A 24,110-nucleotide genomic window follows, 5' to 3' on the forward strand; every position below is an offset into this window, starting at 1 on the left:
TCCTGTTTATATTTTATATTTTCAAAGAAATCCGACGAAGTTTCGTGACGGACTTTAAAGTCCTCCGGGAGACAGCAGATGATGCCCCCTTTCAGCCGTGTGGTCGTTTGAAATGTTTCATTGCTTCTGGGCTTTGAGGCGTGATGGGTCGCAGCGAAAAATACTCATTTTCAGGCAAGTCTGCAATTGTTTTCTCCAGGAAAGTGAAGCTAATGTGTTGTTGGTGATAGATGAGGCTTTTGTCCTTCCCTAATAGCTCATGTAAGACAGGGACAAGTCTTGGGAAAAAAACCTCCGATTGAATTTGCGCCGTAGGATGGCAGTGGATAATACCATCGCGCAACGCTGCTGCTGTAGCTATTCCAAGGCGTTTTGTTTTTTAAGAAAAAAATACTTTGCCTTCTGTGCTGAGAAGCTATGCTGGAATTATTGTAACTGAAAGGGTGATGCCCTTTCGTCTTTGCAGTTGTACCTTGATTTGCTGATGAACTGTATGGTCGCAGGGTCTCCCCGTCCCCCCCGCAACGGATGCAACTCATACTGCTCATAGGTATGAGCTTGGACTCGGCGTCGATCTTGATCGCTTGATCTGCTCCTCAGCCTTAGGGAACTGGACCCCCAGACCCTACGTGCGCTGCAGCTTGCTGCCGATATTTAACCCTTGAAAAAACAGGAAGGTGGACTCGCCTTTGAATAACAGCGTGTTCATCGTCCTTGGTTTAGGTAAACTGCTGTCCGGCTGATCTTTTGGTTGCTGAGGTTATTTCTGTTTAAAGTTTTTAAAGAAATGTGGACTCCTTTAGTTTTCAGGCTGCTGCATGAATGCAAAGTTTGCAGGGTTTGATTTCAAGCGATGGACCGACCGCTTTGGGGAAGCAAAACGGGCGTTAGCAAAAACAGCGCGGAGTCGGGCGTTGCAAAGTCCCTGGGAGAGATCAAAGACCTGGCACAGCTTTCAGCTGCTCCCAGGCCTTTGCCCTGCTGCCCAGTTTCTTCAGTCTTCAAGCATTTGTCTCAGTTTGTATGATCTGATAGTGTTTTCCATGTCCGTTCGCCTCTGAAGATCTCGGTTCACTCCTGGTTGCCACCCAGGGCTCTAAAGCTCTCCTTTTGCAATCTTTTTTAAAAGATAACACTCAGCAAAACTGAGCAAACCCTATGGGCAAAGGAGAGCAAAGCGCTCTGCGGGCTGCGGTTGTTCTGTGTTAGCAGACTGTTGAGCCCGAATTCAAATCTCCAGATAACTTCGCGCTCTGCAACGTGACAGGGGCGCAGTGCCCTATGTTGTTGAAAAGTCTTACTGCATGTTAAGGGAGAACCCCGATGGAGCGAGGCCTGGCTGTTCACAGAGACGTTGGGGAGCTTTTCCAGAGGTTTGTCTTCACTGCATGCCACATCCTTGCACATGCAAAACCAGAAACCCAGGGTTGTGTCCTATTTTAGCAGGCAAAGTTTCAGACGTGAAGCCACATCCACTATTTCTGTTTCAGCGGGGGCAGTGCAGGGGAGAACACAAAAGGAGCGGGTTTGAAGGATTTACTTTGTTCGTTTTTGGCTTTGTGTTTAGTTTTGTTAAATGACGGTGTTTCTTCAGGCTGGATCCCACAGCTGCTCCATTAGCCGTTTCGGCTCAGTGCGGCTCTGCAAAGGGTTAATCAATTAAGGAAGGCTTTGTCTCGCCCATGCAGTAAATGAATGAAATAAGGGACGGTCCCTTGAAATAAAGTACAACTGGTCACCCAGAGCGTGGTAAAAATAGAAAATAGTTGCTGAAGCTTGAAGATTAAGAAATTTTGCAGACCGAGGACAGGAAATTGTAATACTAAGGTGCTCACCCTTATCTGTGCTATTACATTTTGGTTTTTAGTTATGCAATCCCAGAGAGGTGTGCAGCGTATTCCAACGTGGTGAGTGCGGCTGCTTTACCCGCGCAGTCTGCCTGTATTGCTTCCTTCAGCAGTATATCTTCAGCAAAAAGGACTTTGTCAGTGTTTCATTTTGTCTCTTCTGCTGGATATTTTACATAATTGCTTTGGGCATGTATGAGATCCGTTCAGCACAGAAGATGGGTAGGGAAAACAGGGAGCCAATTATGGCTCCTCCGCTTCCCGCCTGCCCAGGTTAGAGGACACCCGCAGAAATGTGGCGTGGGAGTATTACATGCGCTCTCTTTGCCGTGCTGGCTCTCGAGGCCCTGCATTTTCAAGCTTCTCTCAATAACCACTAGAGCTAGATACTTTCTGAAGAAATGAAAGTGGAAATTTTCATTTGACTCCCAAGAGCTGAAGCTTTGCAGTGGAAAACCAAAAAGCACAGGACTTGCGATAAAATCACAGAAGTTGCCAGAAGCAGCGCGCTCCAAAACTTTAACTTCGGTTCTACCCACGCGCTGCAGAAGTGCTAAAAAATTGCATCAGTTCCCCATGGCTCTGCAGTCCTTGCTCATTCATCACCAACTCATCTGACTTGCAGCCTGCAGCTAAATTTAACTCCAGTCCCTCCTGTTCTGCCATGGAACCACACTGCTGGTTGCTTGTTGTTGCTATAAATCCTATTTATTATAACACAGCAATGCTGAGAGGGTTGGTTGTTCAGTAGGTTGCTGTTGGTGCTATGAGTTGGATCATAATATGTTGTGTGGTTACAACATTTTGATGGCTAGAGCTTGAATGCTTTATTTAGTGTGGAGGACTACCTCAAGTAAATGGTGTTGGCGCTTTCTGTAAATACTTGGTGTTCTGTCTCGCTTGTCTCTAACAGTATTAGCTCCACGTTTAGCAGTTAGCATACTTCTGTGGGACTTGGGGAGTGCTGGAGCAGACTGGGGTCCTTCAATAGGATTTGAGCACGTTATGCTTGTGACTTTTGTCTGTATTTTGTGTGGGAGAACACCAGTGCAGAGGACTTCTGTAGGTCCTTTACCTTCCAGATCTTCTAATAGCTGCTGCTTTTCTTTAGACGCAGAATTTTTACAAGGAACTTGAGATAATTGGGAGCCAGCCGTGCTCTACTGAAAATTCCTACAAATGTTACCTCTCTTTGACAGACTCTTTTAATTTGCAAGTGTCCCAGTTCTGCCATGGGAGCGCTTCCAACCTGTGAACGTGGCCAATCTCCGGGCTGGCAGAACGAAGCCAGGGTGGGATCACGCAGAGGAAAAGTCTTGCGGTGACAGAAGGGGCAGATCTGGCAGTCAGGATCTTTTTAAGCTTAACTCAAACGGGGCTCACGTTCCGTATCCAGAGAGTGCTGAGCGTCTGAAATTCAACATGAATAAGATGTTTTGTCTTTCCGAAAGCCTTTCCATACAATTGCTGGTAGGAAGAAATGAGATGGCCATTTCGGCAAAAACTGGGTCTGGAGAGACTTCAGGTTTTAATCTAGATTTGGAGGGAGAACTCAGGATTTGCCCTCCTGCCCAATGAAGGCAAAAATGCTGATTTGTACCCAGTTGACCTGCTTCCAGGCATCAGTAATAGGATTTGTATTTCATGCGAAATTCAAGCAAGCAAGTAGGGTGCTGAACGTGAACAAATGTTCTGTGCACACTAGTATGAAAAAGAGCAAAAATTCTTTAGCGTTCCCATTTTTTAATACATGTAACAAACAAGGAATTGTGATGCAGTGCCAGTCAGTAATGTATGGTGTCTCTTAAGTCAGTATTATGCTTAAAGAAAGAGAGCTTGTGGTGGAGGCAATATGTAACCACGACCTGCAGTTACTTTTTAGGAACAGAGGGAGTTTTATAGGCTTGACAGCATGGTAATTTTCTTCATTCTTTTCATCCTTCTTTTAACTTAGTTTTTTGTTTGGGATGTCTGATTTTTACCCAGGAACACAAGCTAGAAGTAATGCATACTTAGTTGTTACTAAATGGCAATTTCCTGCAATTTCCTTCTATCAATAATCAATAATCTCCTCTTTCAGAACCTCTGAAGCCCTCTTTCCCCAAAGTCTCTGATTTCCATGATTTTTTTTTCCATTGGGTTTTTAAGACCCAATGTCTTAAATGTAAAAGGTCACTATAGCAAAAGTGATATAAATAAGCAAACCAGCGCATCAGGGCCAAACTGTACAGGCAGAAAGGGACAAGAACAGCCTCTGTCATCTCCCGTCTCAGAAGAGACGGGGACTATTCACTTTTGGTTCTCTCTGATTCACAGCTGTGCTGTGAACTGTGCCTTTCTCCCCCCAAAACTCCCCAAAGCTTTTTTCCAGATGGGGAGGCATCACTCCAGTTGCCCGCAGGTGCCTCCCGTTGTCTCTCACCTCGCGCTCAGTCCCACTGCCAGGGTCCCCTCGCTCTTGCAGGTGCCCACCATCCAACCCCACCGGCTTGCAGCTTTCCACCCCTTCCCAAAGTCCATCCCCACCCCGCGGTCCCAGGATCCCCGTCTTCGCTGGCCACCTCGTTGTGCTTCTCCCTTCACGCCCCCCACTCAGCTCCACGCTCTTCCTGGCGTTCAAAATAGCCTGCGTTTCTGGGCGGCTCGTATTTTGGGAAGTGGCTGTTTCTCCCAGCTGTGATTCCTGTCTGCGCTGCCATTCCTGTGAAACGCTCCTGAAATTGCATAGCATGAGATTGGGTCTAAAAATAAGACGTGTTTTCTAACAAAACAAAACTGAAACCCAACCAGGTTGCTTGAAAATGCTTTGAAAATCATTTAGCAGCAATTTCTTGGCTATTAGGTTGAGCTCTTCAGTGAAACAGAGAAGCTTGCCTAAATGAGAGCTGAAACGAGATTTAAAAATGCCACCCAGATTTCCTCGCTAACAGACAGTCTTCAAGACAAGTTTTTTTTCAAAACTAGGAAACCTCAGAAGATTTTTTCAAATCTGAAAAAGTTCCTGCGAGTGTTTTGCACCCAATTAGCAGTGCCCTGATTTTCAGCCTTCATGTACGTCAGCGGGTATGGCAAGAATTTTTTAACTTTGCGAACCTAGTGACTGTTGCTGAAATGCCAAATTATGGATCTCAATACTTGCTTTAAGGCACTGTGGTTCAAAAAGATTGGCCTTAAGCAATATAACCAGATGACCAGTTTCCTAGTTCCTCCTTGCGCTTTGGCTCCGGAAAGGAAAACACTTCCTCTTCCTTCTGAGGGCCCCAGACTTCCTGTGCCATCTATTTATACAACCGCTGTAATGAACCCCAAGTTAACCACTTCCTCGCCTGGCTTAGCTTAGGCTTTACATCTTTGTAATGTGTTTTCACTCTATGTCTTTGTAGTCCACCTGCAGGTTTCCTTAAAGGTGCATTCAGAGCTGCTTCTCAGCAAACGCCTGTCTGGAGTATCTTTGTCAAGGGGTTTTGCTGGCCGGATGAGATTGTTCGGGGATAAGGAAGGAGGAGAGACTTAGGCTGGTGTGGCATTTTGCCTGGTAGCCTTTTCACGCCAGGTGTAAAGGAAGAGCAGATGATCAGCCGTATTAAAAGCTGTCAAAAATTTGGAAAACAGATTGCAAGATTTAGACGAAGACCAGTTACTGAAGACTTTGGTAATAGCCGTTTCCCCAAAACAGAGAACCCAGAAGCCTGCTTGGTATGAATGCAAGAACGAGCCACAGCTAATTGTTTTAAACTGTTGTGCAGTGATTTTAGAGGAGATGGGAGGGAAACCAGGGCTGCAAGGGCCTGCAGGACTGAAGGCACTTTGTGGAGGACGGGAGACACTGGGGCACCCTGTGGGAAAGCAGGTTTCCAGCCAAAAAGGCTGCGGTCAGACAGCAGGTGGAAAACATAGATGGAAGGACCGAGAGGCTGTGAACTTGAAAGGGGCCGGGCTGGTGGTGAAAAGCAACGTCTTGTTCGGCTTTACCAGCCTTCTTCGAGGATGTAGCAGGGTCTGGACGAAGAGGAAGCAGGCAGAGCCGGCGAGGGCGTCCTGCAGTCACGGAGCGACGCGGCTGCGGGACGTCTGGCGAGGTCTCCTTGTGGACGTCCGCCTTGTGCGTGGTCGCGGCAGGATCAGGAGCTCGCGGGCCGGCCGCGGCGGGCGCTGGGCCTCTGCGCAGCCAACCTGCTCTAGGCCTTCGCTGTCTGTACGTTTGGCAAGTTTCCTTGAGATCTAACCTAAATCTCCACTGCCGCAAAGCAAGGCGACCACGTCTGCTGCCCTGGTGGGACTCACAGCGCGGCTGGCTGCCGTCCTCTCTACGGGAGGATTTGAAAATCGTAAGGCTGTCACGTGTCCTCTCCAGGCTGTCCCTTTGCCAGGCTTTCCCTGTCCTTTTCTTTCACGCTTTCCTTGTAGATCATGTCTTCCGACTCTTGTACCACCCTTGTCATCTTTCTTGGGACTCCCTCCGCTGTTTTTGCATCATCCTTAAAAAGTGGTGCCCCAGCCTGGACACAGTGGTCCAGATAAGGCCTTCCAGCGCCGAGTACAGGGGAGCGGTTTCCTCCTGTGTCTCGTATGACCCTCCCGTTAGCAGATCTCGGACAGACATCGGCTTTTCCTGCTGCCGTTCCTCACCGCAAAATTGCTCAGCGGTCTCTGATCCGTTCTCCTCCCAGCTTTCACTTTTTCCTTCCTACGCGCCAAAGGGTGCCGAGGTGGCCACGGCCACGCCGGAGGACCGGCGGCAGAGCCGAGCCCGGCGCTCGGCGGGGCTCGCGGGCACCTTTCTGGGGATGTGGTTTGTTGCTGTGGAGATGACACTTGCCATCCACCCTTCGAAGGACTGGAAACCATTCCACGAGATCTCTCCGGCGATAACCCGGAGGAAATAGTTGCTGGGTGAACAACGGCAGAGGGGTGGGAAGTGGACTTCAGCGTCGCCCTCCACCGCGGCGGCTCCAGCCCGCTCTGGGCCCCCACGCCTTGCTCCCACTCGCTCGCCTGACCCGGCACCGGACCTGCTGCCCGTCCCACAAAACCAGAGCCAGCCCGTCTAAAGTTAAGGCTCCGTTTCTGCCCTGCTCCCGTCATCCCGCGAGGTTGTCTCGAGGGCGTTATGCAGAGCCCACCGCCGGGTGGCTTTTGCAAACCCTCATAGACCCAATGCCAGTGTTTTAGTACCCACCAGCACTTTTCCTTCCGAACCTGTGACCCTTTCCCACCCCAAGTGCAAGCGTGAGGAACGCACACGTCCTGGCGGCAGGAGAAGGAGTGCTTCGGGGGCTTCGGACGGGTGCTGCGCCCGGTTCCTCCCCGCTGGGGCATCGGCGCCCGACCGCCGGCTTCAGTCCGCTCCTGAAATGCAGTGCAAGGGCTCAGAGGAAGGAGGCCTTTACAAAATGTTTCTTCTTCTGGTTGCCACAGAGACCCAGAGGGTTTCAGAGGCTGAGCCATCCTTGGCAGCAAAAAGTGCTAATTCAGCTCTTCCTCCCGCTTACACCAAGGCTGCGTTTGGCCCAAAAAGAGCTGTGCAGGGCAATCTGTTTTCTTTCAGGCGCCCCAAGAGAGCGAGAGCTCAGGGGAAGAACAAGGCTGAGAGCCGGTGTTGGGACAAGGGGCGGGGGGGGTGGGCTGCTGTGCCGGAGCGGGAGTCACAGAAAACTGAGATTTCGGAGCAGAGGAGCTGCGGGGAGGGTTAACAGGGAGCCACGGAAGCGATTGGCCAAACTCTTGCAGCTCTGCCGCAGGGCAGCGCCGTGACTTCGGGACCCTTTCCTGTTACAGGCTAGACCCCCCAGCCTTAACAGTCAGCAGCAAAAAGCAGAAGTGTCTGGGAGGGCTAGACAGTATTTGCATCCGTTGGTGTAAATTAGAAGTCGTTCTGATAGTGCTGCATTTCTGCTGCTAGGCCGGAGAGCAGGGTCTGGCCTGCACCGGTTACGTTCCTGTGCTATTTTAACCGGCAATGTGTTTCGGCACCTCTAGCCTCACATAAATATAATCCTGTGTTTGCCCAAGCGCTGCCTTAATGCTCAATGTGACGTTTTTCCACTGTAACGGAATAATAAATCTTGATAAATGCAGGAACACCTGGGAGACCGAAAAGCAGGCTGTACAGGCGAGCTCTCCGAAACATCACACACATGTGGCATGAAAACATTTCTTGCTGTGCCTTTGAAGACATGAAGGTGTCCTTAAAAAAGAAAGGTATTCTGATGGCAAGCCTGAGGTCACTGAAGACTTCCAGTGGGGTTCAGTATTCAAAGCGTTGTCCTAATTTTTGGCCTGTGTTTTTAATTTCTAAGAAAAATTAAAAAGAGATCTTGTTGGTGCGGGTATCTGGTTGATATCTGTGTTCTGCTCGCTATGGCTTATGCCAGTGTTACACCTGTCAGATCTCTGGTTTCTACCACGTTTGCCTTTTAAACAAAAGAAGTTCACAGATAATAAGAGATCAGTCAAATACAGCCGGCAGGTAACTAAGCTTTTTTCCAAATTTGCATTAAGACTTCATGTGTGTCAATTTTTACAGCCACTCCTTGCAATCCAAAAAGAAGAGAAAATATCCTGCCTGCCTTTAGGCAGCGGCAGAACATCCAAAGTCTGGCTGCGTACCAAGTTATTTCAAATTGCAGGCAAAGTTTTAATAACTAAACAGTAAACGTCTCCTGTGTAAAATCTAGCTTCCTGCCTATGAAATAGCGCAAGTTGAGCCTGCTAATAGTGTGAGCTGCCGGTCCTTTTGAACGCCCACTCTTGCTGTATCCCTAGATATAAATGGTTCCTAGTATTTCTCTTTTAAGCCAGTAAAAAATAATCTTGGGGGGCTGGAAGACGTCTAATCTGCACAGTTCTCCCCTGCTCCTTGAGGACATTTTGCTGCGTGTGTCTCGGGTTGGTTTCTCTGGGCAAAGCCGTCATCAAGAAAGCGTGCACCCTGCCAGGAAGAGCACACCCTATGAACGGTGGTCAGAGCTTCTTTTGCATGTTGCCATTGCCTTGGGTTTGGATAATACAGTTTTGGAGGTAACGCACAGCTCTTTTCTTTCTGGTCGGGAGGATTGTCAGGCTGTGCAGAGCCAGGACAAATCGTAGGTAGAAGCAAACTGCAGGGGTGGGCTGCTTGGTGATCACCCGCTTGGTGCATCTGGCAGAGTTAGCATTCATCACAACTTCACACGTGCAGATAAAATCATTCTGTAGCTTTGTCTCCCAAGCCTCAAAAACCTTATTCCTGTGCTTGCCATCTGCAAGTATCCATTTCCTGATATTAGTGACAGGGCTGTGCCAGAAACAGGCTTAGTCACAGTCAGAATTCAGCTGGCAAGCTGTGTCATGACTGGTACGTTCATAGTCTTAGCTGTGTCCTGGGCCTAAATCTTCCTGGATAGCTTCCTAAATCTTCATCTGGATATTTTTTGTGACAGTGCAAGTGCCTTGCTAGCTGGTCTCATTTGCACCTAGCTGTGAGCCTTTGAATCCTGCAAGGGACTCTGAAATCTAGATTTAGCCATGTTGCACAGAAAAACTCTTCCTTGATACCACAAAATATAACGTAGGCCAGGGGTTTTGTGCTCAGTGAAAGAGGCAATGCAAAAAATAATCCTGGAGAATTCTTTGTTTTGAAGGACTTTCTTTGCTTTGAAGCCAAACACACTGAATCAAACAAGAGAGCTCTTCCGTTTGGCTTCACTGAATCTTTGAGGTTGCCATTTTTGCTGACACTGGCTGGAACGTGCCTGCGTATCTGTTTCTGTTTGTACTGCAGGAGTTGTTCTGCACAGCGCCTGTGGTCAGATGGGCAGCAAGAGCTGGGCTGGCTTTCTCTGCACAGTGAGAGTGGGTTTTTCCTCTCTCTCTGACTTTGTTTTTCCTCCTGCGAGGAGCAACAATTCTGTGGTAGAGAGATTCCAGGCCATGACAGCCTCTGTGTTTTGTGGGTTGTTTCAGGCATCAGAGGGTGTTCCCGTGAAGTATTTCGAGAACTTGGAGGAGCTGATAGACTTTTACAAGAAGGAGAACATGGGCCTGGTGTGGCACCTCAAATATCCAGTGCCGCGGGAAGAGGAGGAGGCAGCAGATGAACCAGAAGAGGATGCTGGTAAGAAACCTGCAAAATGACTTGGCGATTGGGATGCTTGACACTTACTCTGGAGTGCAAGTAGGGGGTTTCGAGCATATTGTGCCAAAAAATGGAGCAGAGCACAGAGAGATGTGAGCAGGCAAGTCCTTGAGCCGGTAGGTCCCCACGGCCCCAGGGCAGTGCCACATCTGGGGCACCAGACCGGCTCACCTGAGGGAACGCACTGGGAGTCTCTGCAGAGTGTATCTTCTCAGGTAGAGGGCTGGCTAATCTTTGTCTGGACCCAAGCTGGTTTATGCCCAGCCTTCTCACATACCTCTGCACCCCTCTCCCCACACTCGCACCTGTGGGGCAGAGGGAGCATGGTCTGCCTGTCTTGGTGGTGGAGATACTCCCTTAGAGGCTCGAACGTGGCTGTCTGCAGCGCCACACGCCTGCAGCCGCGGTGGGTTTTGGGCTTTCTGAATCTCAGGTGCCCTCATCTGCTCTGACATAGAGGAGGCTTCTAACAGTCATAACCAGAGGGCCCAGGTCCCACCGCGGCAGACAGTCAGACTCTGCCTACAGAGGCAGGCACAGGATGAAGAGGTGAGATTGGCATTATCGCAACTATTTTATGTGAAATGTCATGGGGGGTTCTTGACGCTGACTGGTCTTGGATCATTTCTTGGATTTTTCCAGGATCATCCCTCGGACCTGCCATTGTTCTCCCAAACCCCAAGGGAGGGTCATGCCCACAGAGCCATCCTTCCTGTCCTTTCTGATGTCTGTCCAGCAATGCTGAGCGTTGCAATGAAACTTGTCCAAAGGACATAGTCCCTGTGACAGACAGACAGACAGACGGGCAGGCATCTGCACTAAAGCAGATGTTCCTATGTACATTTGCACAATCCAATGGATCTCTAATGGGAGCTGGAAGATTTTGGTACAAAATTCTCACAAAGAAACAGAACAAAATTTGGCAAAGCTGCTCAGGAAAGATGTTCCTGGTTTTTGGCCAACTGCACTAAATCTCCTGCTCTCAGGGTGGGGGAGGGAAGCGCAGCAAAAATAGTAAGCAAAGAGGTGAGGAGCAGGGAATGAAGTTCTAGCCAAGGCAAAGAGCCTTTAGGTGGAGAAATGTCAGCTCTTGGGCTAGGCCATTCACATACAGAATTGAGTTTGGTGAGGCACTTTGGTGCCATTCTCCTGGAGCCATGTAGGGCCTATAGGTGTCTGGCTGGCTTACGCGTGGAATTGCCGAGGCGCCAGGAGCTGAGCACCCGATACCCTGCAGACGCACTGCCCAGTCGTGCCATTGCTCATGGCTGCAGTGGGCTCTGTGAGTCACGGCTTTTGCCCAGGAGAAATGGACCAAGATTATGTTTTTCTTTTTTCTAATGAGAGTTCACCTTTAAAAAAACAACCAGACGAAACCTCACAGCTCAAGCAGCCACCTCTGACAGGCATAACAGTGCTAGAGCAACGGGGGTGGAAAGGCAGGCAACCATGGCTGGGTTAGATGGAGATGACCCCATTCTTCTCCCAGAGAAGGAGGGGTAGCATGCTGAAAAGCATAACAACGGGGATCTGAAAGAGCAGGGAGCACTTTGAGCTCCCTACTTGATGCCCACAGGACAAGGCAGGAGACTTGGCCCTGCTGTGTTGGATTATAGATTATTTTTTCTCCGTCTATGTTTGCTTACTTTAGCTGTCCACTTCTTTCCACTAGCAGCTTCTTGTGCTCTTTCTATCGTGCCCCTCCATCCATTCTGCCCCAGCAGCAGATCTCTTTGTGATAACGGTAATGATATGGATGAGGTACAGCCATATTTTCAAAGCATTATGTTCAGAGTAACTAATTAACCCTCATAGCTGCTCTGCAGATGGAGCAATTGAAGTTACTTGGATGAGGCTATGCTGCAAGCCGGGGGCAGAGGCATGCGCTGATTGCACATGAGCTCCAAGCCTGGCACCTCAGCCTGCTGGTCTCACACCACTGACTCCCCGGAGAATAGGAGCCGGCCAGTATCAAGCCCTGATCTTCCTAACTGTGAAACGGGAGGGCCCTCAGAAGGGGTGGTGTCTGCAGTGACTGCCTCTGCCCTGCCTGTGGGTGAGGGGGACGTGGTCCAATTGCCATGCTGGGATGACTGTGCCTTTCCCTTCCTCCCTGCCAGACCTGGTTCCCACACCGCCTATCCTGCCTCCCCGCAACATCCCTGTGGCATTGCCAGGCAGTGAGATGAAGGAGGTGTCTTCTCTCCCTGAAACCTCCAGGGTGGCAGACGGTAACAGACTGTCCCTTTCTGAGACACTACTCCAGCGACTGCAGTATCAGGACACAAGCAGGTGAGATGGGCAAGTCACAGGGCAGCCGAATCAAACGTCAGCCCAGCTCTGCGCTTTCCCGGGCTATCTGGTTGGGAAGAGCTGAGCACCTATTTGATTTCAGCCCAACTACTTCCTCATTTATATCACCCCGCGGAGAATGGAATCAGACCTATAGGGCATTGGCGACTCCTTACAGTAGGGCTAGAAAAAAATCTGGAAAAAATACTTTCTTGAAGTATAAAATCACTAATTGAGTTTCTGCGCTGAAGTATAGTTTTCTAAGGTAAGGTATGGTAATGTCTGAGAGAACCCGGCCTGTTAGCTGTGTACCTAAACCACAGATTGTATCGGAAGCCATGGGCCATTCCTCAAGAAGAGTAAACCGGTGTGTGGCTTTCCAGGTGCACATACTGATTTACTCCAGCTACAGATCTCACTCATATTGTCCCATCTATGATCTTTGTCAAATCCGGACATCCACTGAAGCCTTAGAGGAAGCTGCATGAAATTTCATGACCAGATCTGCACAGTTAAAAAAACTCAGAGGGCATGCCCACGGGCAGGGCATGGGAGGCTGAGTCAGCAAGCAGTGGCTGTGCGTGGCAGCACAGGTCCCGTCGCGGTGGCCCAGTAGCAACTGGCTGACTGGGAGAAATGCGGTTGTGGTCAGTTGCCTGCGCCATTTCATCTGCTAAGCAGCCAGGTGGGACTTTCTGCATTTGTCAGGGCATGGGGCAGCCCAGGACAGCAAGTTTTCGTCTCCCTAGAGCCCCCCAGCTGCTGACGCTTAGCTACGTCGCAGCAGCCTGGCTTTACCTGCCAAGGCTGATGGTCCCACCGTGGTCCTGGCGAAGCCAAGCACGGCAAGGCCTCCCCTGGAGCGGGAGTTCAGCAGCCAGGGAGGAGAGGATTTAGGGGCGGGGGGAGAGACAGAGGAAAAGGTATCAACACTGTGGTGGGGGAGCCACAGGCCAATTGTGAGAATTGCATATTTACACTGAAAACCAAGGCAAAATGCCCCCTATCCGTCTGGGCTGGCTGTGGAGGTTTCAGAAAAAGTAACAAAGCTGGGTGATATTTGGGAACACTGAGAGAAGAATTGGTTTCTGACCTGTCTACCTCTTTCACAGTGTCTCTGATGAGCATCTCAAACTCATCCAGGATTACCTGCGAGTTCACATCACCAGTGACTTTGAGATGGTGCAGACTGGCTCAAGCAATCTTCCGCAGCTGAAGAAACTACTTACACTTCTTTGCAAAGGGCTCTTCAGGTAACCAGAGGCTGATTTTCAGAGGTGCCGGTATAACGCTGTAACGCTGCAGTCTAATGTAGGTGCCACGTGCAGGCATTTAGAGCCTGCATTTCTGGCATAGTAAATCTGCTTAGCCTCAAAAAAAGGTATATTTGGATCTCATGACCTGTGATTCTGGTCCAAAGATGTGCAATCCATGTAAAAGACACAGCTCTGACAGCGAAGTTTCCCCGTAGGCGGTTTCAGTTGATGGAGTATTTTTTTATGCTTTGTTTAGAAAGAAACAAAGCAAAAAATGCACTAACCGATTAACTGCATAATTTGGTAATGCATAGAGGACACCCACAGAATCGTCAAGCACAAGTCGTTTATGGAAACAAGCACATATTGGTGTATAGCTATGTTTTAAACACTGATTTTCCTTCTCACTAAAGCACTGTGAACCTCGAGTGATTTCACTGTTGTCAGTAGAGTCCAGTTCAAATAATAAGACAAACCAGCCTAGGCTGTACAATTTTTACATTTCTTATTTGTGGCCCTTTCTGGCCCCAAACGGGAAAACTCCAATAGGGAACTAAAACCTTGCTGAGTTCCCCGTATTTTGTGGTGGAAAGACACGATTTCCCCCCTTGCTACTTTTAAGCAAACAACGTTAGCCCACGCTTTTGCAAAGCTCTTAGGGAAAGCACTCTATGGCAGAGGGCCCATACTTCCACAGTTGTTTCTGTGGCTTGCAGGATCCTTCTCTCCAAAGTATTTTTAAGTGAAGCTGGTAGTGCTACTGGCCTGGTCTTGCACCTCTAGAGCTCACCAAGGCAGAAGAAAAACAAGAGGTGGATGCTGCTGATTTGCTTAGCATTAACCTACACATGGGAGGCAGGGAGAGAGTGAGATCCTCAGCTGCTTGAGACCACGATCACGCTGCTCAAGCTGTGGGCACTGTACACGTTTTACCAGGCAATGGGCTAGGCATGTGTGGCCCTGCTCCTTCTCCCTTCTGCCAGCCACCAACCTCCTCCAGATGAGCCCCTGGCCAGGGCTAAGGACCAGGTGTGCAAAGAACTGCCCTTCTTCTTCTGCACCCTGCCAGAGGGTTTTGTTTCTTTACGCCCACAGTGGGGGAGACCCAGGTGTCTAGCTAAGAATAAACCTCAGTAATGGAAACCAAAATCTAATGAAATCACAAGTGAGAGTTTTGTGTTACTAAAATATCTCCAGTACTTCTGTTCTCATGACGGCTGGCTTTTTCCATTTCCCACTTATTATTCTACTTCACCTTGTCAGGGTTTGTTACCCTGTTCCTCATAAATGTATATAGGACAGTATGAAGGACGGAGAGGCTACAGGTGCGTAATCCTCTCAAACACCAAGGCACCTTTTACATTTCTGGGTTTCCTGTAGGATTTTTGGTGACTGGGCACTGCAAACATAGAACAGAGCTGGGTCGGTTCTTCTGCATGTCTGCTGAGCACAGGGGCATGGCAGCACCACAGACACAGGAAAGGACAAGCTGCCTGTCCAGCGCCCTTCTAGTGGCTGCATGTAGTTATGGAAATGTACGTCCTTATGCAGTTCTTCCCCCCCCCCCCCAGGGATTTGCTCCTCAGATCTGTGCAATCTCTGCCTTCTTTCAGTTAGATGAAGGTGCCTTCTCAATTTCTTGGTGATGGTCTAATAACTGCAGGCTCTTTCTTCTTTCTCTGGTTTCAGTCTCAGTCAGACTTCTCTGATGAAGCTCTCCCTTGCCCTTTGGATTGTCCTTTGGCACAATCCAGCCAAACTACTCGTTTAACTTGTATTGGCTAATAGTGAGAGCTTGTATTGGCTAATAGTGAGATGCTTTGGCATTTAACTGTTTCCTGCAGTCTCCTGAATCTCTGAGATTGTCTGGATTTTTAGCTTTCTTCCCTTATCAGACTGCTGAACTCAAATTTAGTCAGTGGCATTAGCTAAATTTAGTTTTTATTTACCTCAGCTTTCTGCGGGCTGTGCAGAGATTCCAGCTGAATGTACGGGTAGTTCCTCGGTTGCTTCTCCGTGGCTGTGTCCTATTTTTTTTTAACAATGTTCAGTTTCATTATTTTCACCGTATTTGGGAATAGGTAGAAAACCAACACAAATTGTTGATTGACACACTTTGAGCCCTTTCACACTAAGCTCCTTTGCGTTGGCCCTGCTGTGAGTTCAGAGTGTGCACGTGGACACGTGAGGCGTGCTGATTTGTGTGCATCTGAGTCTTTGTGCAACGCTGTATTTTGGCTTCTTCCAGCCTCCCGGAGCCCAGCGGTGTCATCTTCCAGGGTTATTCTCACACTCAAAGGGTGCTGCCGTCAGTGTGAAAGCTGGGCATCCCTGTGCCCTTTGGCTGACTCACCTCTGTTTCGGTATCAGGCTGTGGGTATGCAGGGATTGCCAGTGTTAGCAGGGTAGAGAGGACGTGTACTGGAGCTGTTCCTCTGCTGCAGTGGTTCACAGAACCCCACAGTCGCTGGGGTTGGCAGACGCCTCTGGAGACCGTCTGGTCCAACCCCTGCTCAAACAGGATCACCTAGAGCACGTTACCCACGACTGTGTCCAGTCGGGTTTTGAATATCTCCAAGGATGGAGACTCCACAGCCTCTGTGGACAACCTGTTCCAATATGCAACCCTTAGGAGAGAAGAAAATAGCTTAAAGCACACCATGGGGGCAGGAGGAGAGTTGGACCAACTGTTTGTGAGCAGTGTGTCCAGTTTGTGCATTATTCATGGGCAGGTGCAGGCCTCATTTCGGCCTGAGGAGCTCTAGCACAGCCGGGCTGCAGCAGACAGGGAGTGCAAAGTGCCGCGATCTCATCCCCTCGCCCCTTTCCTCACCACGGATCTGCGATTAATTGAGCAAGGGCCAAACGCCAGATTAGAGATGGAAAGCTGCTTTTAACTGTGCTGGAAGCTGCCACCGCCTTCGAGGGCCAGCTGTGGCAGGCAGGGGGGGCTAAAGGGGTGAGAGCAGCCAAGTCACATCTTGTAGAAGCCCAGGGGACAGGACAACCACTGCCGGTTGAGGTTGCTTTGACAGCTCGTGTACTAAAAATGAAACAAAGCAAAGACTTGCAGGGCTGGTGGGTGCTTCTATGAAGTTTTCACTGCTAAAAAAAATTGGCATACAAGGGTTCCCCTAGTCAGGGGAATCCTCTAGGGGCTGTGAAGCTGACTCATGCGGAGCTTGGTGCCAGCGTACCCAGCATGAGGACTACTCATGTGAGTGGACTTTGCTCAGAGTTTCCTACCAGCTTTAGGTGAAACATGTTAACAGTGACCTATTCAGCCTGATGCTCTCTGAAGCCATCATTTAGTCCTTGATCACTGCTCTGCATGCTCTTATTTATTCTCCCTCTCTGGATAATTTCCACATGGAGCTTTTAAAGCAGCTTTCCAAGTGCTTCTGATAGCCACGCTTGTGCCATCCTATGTGGACACAGAGGTTTCTGACACTTCAATGAAGATCACTACCTATATTTCCTTTATACCATCAAGAGAAGAAAACAAAAGGAGTTATAAATGCAATTAAAACCACTTTGTGGTTTTGTTGAGTTTGAACGCCTGCAGATGCTCTTCCCCTAGCCTGGCATGCATGCTACAGATTGCCCTGTACGGTAAACAGAGGGCAGTTTTCCCATGAGAAATCTTTTCTGAACTGGTTTAAGCAGCTGCTGCTCTTTTTTTTCTGAGAGACAGGCTATGTGCCCTGCAGTCTGTGTCACAGAAAATATCCTGTCATTCTTTTCAAACTGAACGTCACCTAATGCTCCTGCAACTGCCTTGCAACCTCATGGGGCCTGACTGCACGGCCATAGAAATCAATGGGAGTCTTGGGTCTGGGGCCACAGCTGTTTGCAGCAACATTTGCCTTAGTTGGTCCAAAGCCGAATTGTGGTGTAACAGGACTAAGTTCAGCAGATCCAGATTCCTTCCTGTGTCTTGTACTGGTGTGTGCCCTGCGGTAAGACTCTTGGAGTGAAATTTCAAACATGAGTGCTTAATTTAGGCAATTAATCACCCGTGGTTCAGCACCTAGACAAATATCTAATCTTCAGACTATCAGACATACTTTCACTTTGGAGTAATTTCCCCAATAAACAAGGAGTAAAATCCGGTCCATTCAGACTTGGGAAAGTGAGGGAAATCATAAATATCCACTGTTGACTAGGCACAATGCACGCATCCTAGCACGGCTCCCCACCATCACCTTCCTTTTGACCTGCGCTCCCTGGCTGCTCTTTCCGTGAGAAGTCTTGTCATGAGCAGAGCGCTGCTTCTGTGCCAAATTCGTACAACGGCATTTTGACAAATGAGCATCCTGTGGAATCTAATTTGGAAATGTTAAAGGAATCTCACCGTAACCTGCGAGAGGTCCTGGTTCAAGACATTAAAGCCTGGCTCTTCCACCCCCTTGCTGCGCCCAGCCCCTCTCTGTCATGTGAGCTGAAAAATCTAGAAATGAATTTCCTCTTTGCCTAGTGTCCGCAGCATCCTGTGGCAGCCTCAGCAGCTGCAAGGACTGTGCTAAACGAAGCTGCTCTGGCTGCCGGGGCATCGATGGGCACCAAACTTTACTGGCCTTTGAGGTTTTTGAGTATGCTTTGATCTAGGAGTTGGCATAGTTGGCTGGGTGCTGATTTTACAGTGTTCTCTGGTTTGGCCCAGACTGGGACATCTTTCTGGGGAGATTTAAGAAGTTACCATCTCCGAAGCAAAACCAGAAGTAGGTCTGTGCCTCAGCAAGGCAAAGTCAGGAGCCTAACTCAAAGCTGCCTTCACTGGCAGTACAACTAAGGCACTCTTTGCACTGAAGCAGCTGAGAAACGCTCTCCCCTCCCATTCCACCAACTCAGAGGGCGGACGGCGGCAGGGGACAAGAGCGCAGTACATGGTGAGAGCTGGCCCCAGTGGGAATGTGTGCCCGTAGTCACTGCTGCGCCGCTTTGTCCAAAGAGACCAAGGGCCAACCTACCCAGAGACCCGATCACAGCCTTAGACCTCTGCCATGTCTCTGTTCCCAGTGAAGCTTCTCGGACTCTCCCATCTCTGGAGTCCATCCAGAAGGTGTTTGAACAGCAGCTGCATCCTGGCATCCATCAGCGCTCACAAGTAAGTCGGCCCGAAGGTGGGAAAGGAGAACAAAGAGGAAAGCAAGTGGCTGTGCACACGGGAAAGGGCAGCGGGGAGGGTCTGCTCTCTTGTCACACAGCCGGGACCAGTGGGATTTAGGTGATCAGTCACCGCTCCCATTCTCTTTAGCTTCTTTCTGGCTGCAGTGCAGAGGGCGCGCGGTGAGTTGCATCTCCACAGTTTCAGTTGCCCCATAGTCCTCTCTGCCTGCTTCCCCTTCCTGCCCCAGAAAGAAGGTGCAGCAACCTACCTACGACTTTTGTGCCCCCGTCCTCCCTCAGCCTGTGGGCTGGAACTGCACGTTTGTCTTTCCATAAGCTTCACTCCAGGATGCTTCCCTGCCAAACCCTTCCTTCCCCCAGCCCACCTGAGTCCCATGACCTACCTCTTCCTGCCTGTAGCCCCTCAAACCAGCAGTCCAGGACTTCTGTGTCTCGAGCCCTGGACCTGGTCCTGCAAACCTGTCCTCCAAGCAGCAAGCTGCCACCTTTGCATGGCTAGCTGTTTCTAATACAGACAAGATTTGCATATTTGCCCTTCCACCCACCCGTATTTCTGCGTGTTCAGCCAGACTCTGTGCTCTTGTGCTGCCCGTTCCAGATCGGAGCGGCAGAGGCACCATGGCTGCTCCTTGCTGTGTGTGAGAGGTGTGCGTGGGGCGAGGCTGCGGCCCTTCCAGGCCAGGCTCTGTGGGTTTGGTAGTTATGTATCTCTCTCTCTCTCTTTGTTTCTATGTCATGGATATCAGATGCTTGGTGAAGCTAGTCCAGTCAATATTGTATTGAAACTCAATCAGCTGATTTCTTTGCTGTCCTCCATTGAAGAAAAGGTACTGTTTAATAGCTTTTTTATATTACCTTGTCATCTTCTTTTTTGCCTCTGGTCACGCTCATCATACGCCTCTTGTTCATCACCAGTGCAGTTCTCTGCCACAATAAGACTTCTTTACTCTGACTTTATTACTCTCATTGTAGTGTGGAATCACCAAATACAAATCCGTATGCATGAAATCTTTTACAGGTGAAAACACTGTTGATTGAAGGCCCTGATTCAACACACCGGCGCTCCCTCATCCCCCCTGTCACCTTTGAGGTAAATATCATTCCTTTAACAAAGCTTATCACAGTGTGGAAGCACAGTAAACGCAGATGCAGCTTGGTATCTCACTTCCTGGGATCTCTGCTATGCCATCACAGAGATAACACAGCTATTCATGGATGTTGTTTAGCACCGTGCAGACGTTTAAGAGATGTCTAGTGGGACTGGCAATGATGATATGTGTCCATGAATTCAGTCAAGTGCTGCTTTTCATAATACACGTGAATAAAGTGTGGAAGATGGCTTATGAAAATTCTCCCTGTTTCCCGATAGGTGAAAGCAGACTCCCTAGGAATTTTCTCAAAAATACATCTCAAAGTTGATGTGGAAATGGGAAAACTGATTATCAAGCGAGCTAAGGATGGTCCAGAAGACAAGTTTTATACTCACAAGAAAAGTAAGACGCGCTTAAGGTCACAAAGGCTGGACTAGACTCTTAGTCCCATGGATGATGGGGAGGGGTTCTCTCTGGCGTGGGGATACAAAGTTTGGTACAGAGCGCAGGTGTGTCCGCCAGGCCCTGAGTGTTGTGTGAGCCTCTAGTCAGTCTTGACTGCCTACCCCAAAGCAGTCAGCAGAGAGCAGGCAATCAATGCTGGGGTAAATGCAAGGAAAGGAGCAGGTCTTGATAGGAGCGGGTCAGAGCTGGTTGCAATAAACCCATTTTCTACTGAAGTGCAACGTCACAGGAAAGAAACATTTTGCAGGAACATGTTAACTTCAGTGATGGCTTTTGATGGTAAAAAGCCAGACACTCAGTTTCAGTAACATTCTTCAGTGAAATTCCCCTTGATTTTCGTTTTTAATGTATGAATCAATAACTTTACTGATGAGCAATGCTAGTTTTGATGTGTGAAGGCCCAGTTCTAACAGCTTCCCTTTGTCTCTGTGATGTTCCTGAACAGGCAGCTCTCTGAAGATTTCTACTGTTTTTTTTTTTCTCCTTTCCCAACTTTTCTATGAACCCCATTGCCAAATGCATTAGGATTTCGCAGAGAGCAAACTATGCCCTATGCTCCTCTCCTCACTGGGAAAATGACCTATTGCTGACAGTGACTGAAAAAATTAGCTTTCATCAATGGCTTCCTCCAGCTGTTTTTCGTAGTTGCTTAGCTGCTATTTCAGCTGGGGAGGGATCACCTTTACCATCAAATGACGTTTTACCTGCTCTTTCACAGACAGAGGAGGAATGTATGTAGGCTGGCTCAGCATACATAGAGAAGAGATTGGTGGAGGAAGTCAAGGCTTCACTTGAGACTGCAGGGCTTGATATGGACAAAAGCTCCTGGCAGAAGGAGTTTTGGGGGCCCTTTGCAGTTCAGAATCCAGATGTATTCTTATGGGGAACAGGACTAAGCAGCACTAAAATGTAGTTAGGCAGGGCAAAGGGAGCTTCCGATGTAGAAGACTGTACAAGTCCTGAACCTGAGCGCAGGGTCCTGTTCATTTTGGGGGGATTCTAGCTGTAGCGACTACAGCTCATGACACCCAGTCTCTGCTTAGTCTTGCAGCTTATCAAGTCCCAGAAGGTCCCTAACAAACTGGTGATTGTGCTGGAAACAGAAAAAGAAAAAACGCAGCGGAAGGAATATGTTTTTTCTGATTCCAAGGTACATACACAGCTTTTCCTTCCTACCAACCTGAAGCAGGTACCTGGGAGGGAGGGGTACGAAGGGTGCTCCTTTGGAGAAAGGGAAGCTGCTGAAGGATGGTGGCTAGCTTTGCGATAGTGAAATTTTTCTTTTGCTCTGGAAACATCCAGGAACTAAACAAGTGTACTGTGTAAAGAAAGATGCTGGAGAGGGCAAATATAGCCAGGTGCTGTCACTGAGGCAGGGGGACAGCACATCAGCAAGCAGTGAGATAGGCAGGAGAGAGTCTGAAGAAAGGGCTGTTGCAAAAAGGTGCATACAGACAAATTAAGAGGGAAGTCTGGGCTTTCTTCTGACCAGCTCAGCGCATTAATTAAAGTAATGCACAACGTAAGTGCCTAAGAAAGTACTGCAGGAAAGACAGCATCTTTGAAGGCTTCAGGCTAATGGAGAACTGATCTGCCCTTCAAGTGTGTTTCCCGGTTCAGCTAGTTTTTCCAGAGGTTGTGCTGGCAGAGTTAATCATCTCATTAATTGTCTCTGCTCCTCCCTGTTAGAAGAGAGAAGGGTTCTGCCAACTTCTGCAGCAGATGAAGAATAAGCACTCTGAGCAACCAGAGCCTGATATGATCACCATCTTCATCGGCACCTGGAATATGGGTATGGGCTCGCTTCTGACACGGGCATCCCTCCAGACACTGCCAGCATGTCCTGTGCTCCTCTGCCATGACCGGCTCCAGATACTGCATTTGTTCAGTAGCAGACCTTTACAGCGGGGTTGTCTTCCCCTGGGACAGGGGCAGCTGCTCACTAGCCTTATTCTTGCATTTGGTTTGACAGTTGTCATGGTTCCAATCGAAAGGACCAGAAAGCTGGCCCTGACGGGTGCTGAAGGATTTCTCCAGTGGTAGGAAATTATGGCTGGCATAAAACTGGTGTGACAGTCCATGGTGCCCCCCACCTTGCAGAGAGGGCAGGAGCATGCCAAATATCTGCGCTTCAGCTGCTTCTGAACCTGACTAAAGACTGTTCGCGTCCAGCCTGGGAAGAGAACTGAGTACCTGAGATATTCAGAGAGAGGGGCAGGGAATAACTGAGGACAGTGGAATTAAAGCTATTTTTCACATTTTGGGAGAAGAGTCTGGTTCAACCGCTGCGTGCTGAGCTGTCTGTGCTCACCAGCAGTAAAGGGGTAAGGTAAAGGAAGTGGCACACCAGGAACGCAGCTGCTACCTTTGTACCTGGCTAGCCATGGCCTTGGTACTCTAACGAAGCAGAGGAAGGTGGTCAGAGCAGAGTGACTCCTTTGTCGAGGAGTCAGGTGGGATTAACATCTCTGGTACCTTAGAACAGTGTGCCCTGCTGCTACCTACAAGACTGGTATGAAACTGATACAGCACAAAATGAATATGAAGCCTATTATTTCTCTCCCCATGTGCGTGTAAGTGGGTTGTCTGTGTCCTGGGTTTGACTGAACATACTCTGACTTACTTTGGTGTTGGATTTGTTAATAAAAGGTGCTGCGCCTCCCCCAAAGAAGATCACCTCCTGGTTTCTTTCCAAGGGGCAGGGGAAGACCCGGGATGACACTGCTGACTACATTCCCCATGACATCTATGTAATCGGCACGCAGGAAGATCCCCAAGGGGAGAAGGAATGGCTGGAGACCCTGAGGCAATCCCTGCAGGAAATCACCAGTATCAGCTTCAAAGTGGTGAGGGGGTTTTCCAGCTATTTGCACATACCTCAGAGATAGGAGGAGAGCACATCTGGTGCAAATAAGAGAGAGAGAGGATTAAATGGCCTTGTGCCCACACCTCCTCCACTTCCATCCCCACATTATCCTCACCTTGTTTGAGGGAGAACAAACTGAACCTGTTTGTGCACTCTGAGATTGCCCCTGGAGCTGGCTAGATTGGCATATTGCTATGAACCGTGCCCTCCCCACTGCCCAAACGTGGCTCCTGCCGTGCAGCTCCCCTGCCTGCTTGGCTGGGAGCAAAGGACAGATGCTGAGCATCTGACTCAGGTGGTGATGAAGTTTTGACCATGTGAATGTCCTTCATAAAGAAGGTGATTGTAAAACTCTGTAACCCAGATCTCAGCCTAGGCTATTGCATTTCTAAATTAGGGTGTAACAGCCCATAGGCACACTCATAAAAAAGACTAAACCCTATTAAGACCAGGTTTGGCCATTACTGAGTTTCAGTGATGTCAAGAAACAAAGCTAAACATATCTGCAAGGCCACAGGAGAGCAGGGCTTATATTAATGTCTCTCCTGGTGACTGGGAAACATATTTTGTGCAAGCAAGGCGATCCAAGGATTAAATAGAAAATAGCAGCAGAAAATAGCCAGGTCCTTCCTCCCACCTTTGATTAAAATAACGGAGAGCAGGTCCTGAGCACAGTAAGAAAGTTTGTGTAGGGAAAATACTGGAGAAGGAGTCAGGAAGGCTGGAGCTAGAGCACAGCTCGCAGGTCTGGGCAGAAATATAACCTCTAGCCTTCCCATCCCTCAGATAGCAATCCACACTCTCTGGAACATCAGGATTGTTGTGCTGGCCAAGCCAGAACATGAGAACCGGATCAGCCACATCTGCACAGACAACGTGAAGACAGGCATCGCAAACACACTGGGTGAGGAAACAGATCCAGTACAGTCTAAAGGACTGAGATCTGTTCAGGCTGTGCCTACACAATCTCTTGGAATGAAACAGCTGTCTCCACAAGACTCCTTTGACTACATTTGTGTGACACTAGTGTTACTTAAGTTGTATCCC

The 24,110-nt window shown here is 49.0% G+C and overlaps 1 protein-coding gene across 5 annotated transcripts in view; it reads left to right on the forward strand.

The window, feature by feature from the left end:
• Positions 1–24,110, forward strand: part of INPP5D (inositol polyphosphate-5-phosphatase D) — a 54,802-nt gene that overhangs the window by 15,549 nt on the left and 15,143 nt on the right. For 4 of the 5 annotated variants that reach the window (XM_068954867.1, XM_068954865.1, XM_068954868.1 and 1 more), the window contains 11 exons: positions 9,792–9,942; positions 12,084–12,255; positions 13,368–13,508; positions 18,531–18,618; positions 19,388–19,468; positions 19,660–19,731; positions 20,011–20,134; positions 21,241–21,347; positions 21,887–21,989; positions 22,847–23,043; positions 23,850–23,967. In XM_068954867.1, coding sequence (XP_068810968.1) covers positions 9,792–9,942; positions 12,084–12,255; positions 13,368–13,508; positions 18,531–18,618; positions 19,388–19,468; positions 19,660–19,731; positions 20,011–20,134; positions 21,241–21,347; positions 21,887–21,989; positions 22,847–23,043; positions 23,850–23,967 — 1,354 coding nt within the window. Of the gene's footprint in view, positions 1–8,025; positions 8,049–9,791; positions 9,943–12,083; positions 12,256–13,367; positions 13,509–18,530; positions 18,619–19,387; positions 19,469–19,659; positions 19,732–20,010; positions 20,135–21,240; positions 21,348–21,886; positions 21,990–22,846; positions 23,044–23,849; positions 23,968–24,110 lie in introns of those variants that run through there. The other variant, XM_068954870.1, reaches the window with a different exon arrangement.

This window comes from Struthio camelus, chromosome 9 (assembly GCF_040807025.1).
Source record: "Struthio camelus isolate bStrCam1 chromosome 9, bStrCam1.hap1, whole genome shotgun sequence".
NCBI classification, from domain to species: domain Eukaryota; kingdom Metazoa; phylum Chordata; class Aves; order Struthioniformes; family Struthionidae; genus Struthio; species Struthio camelus.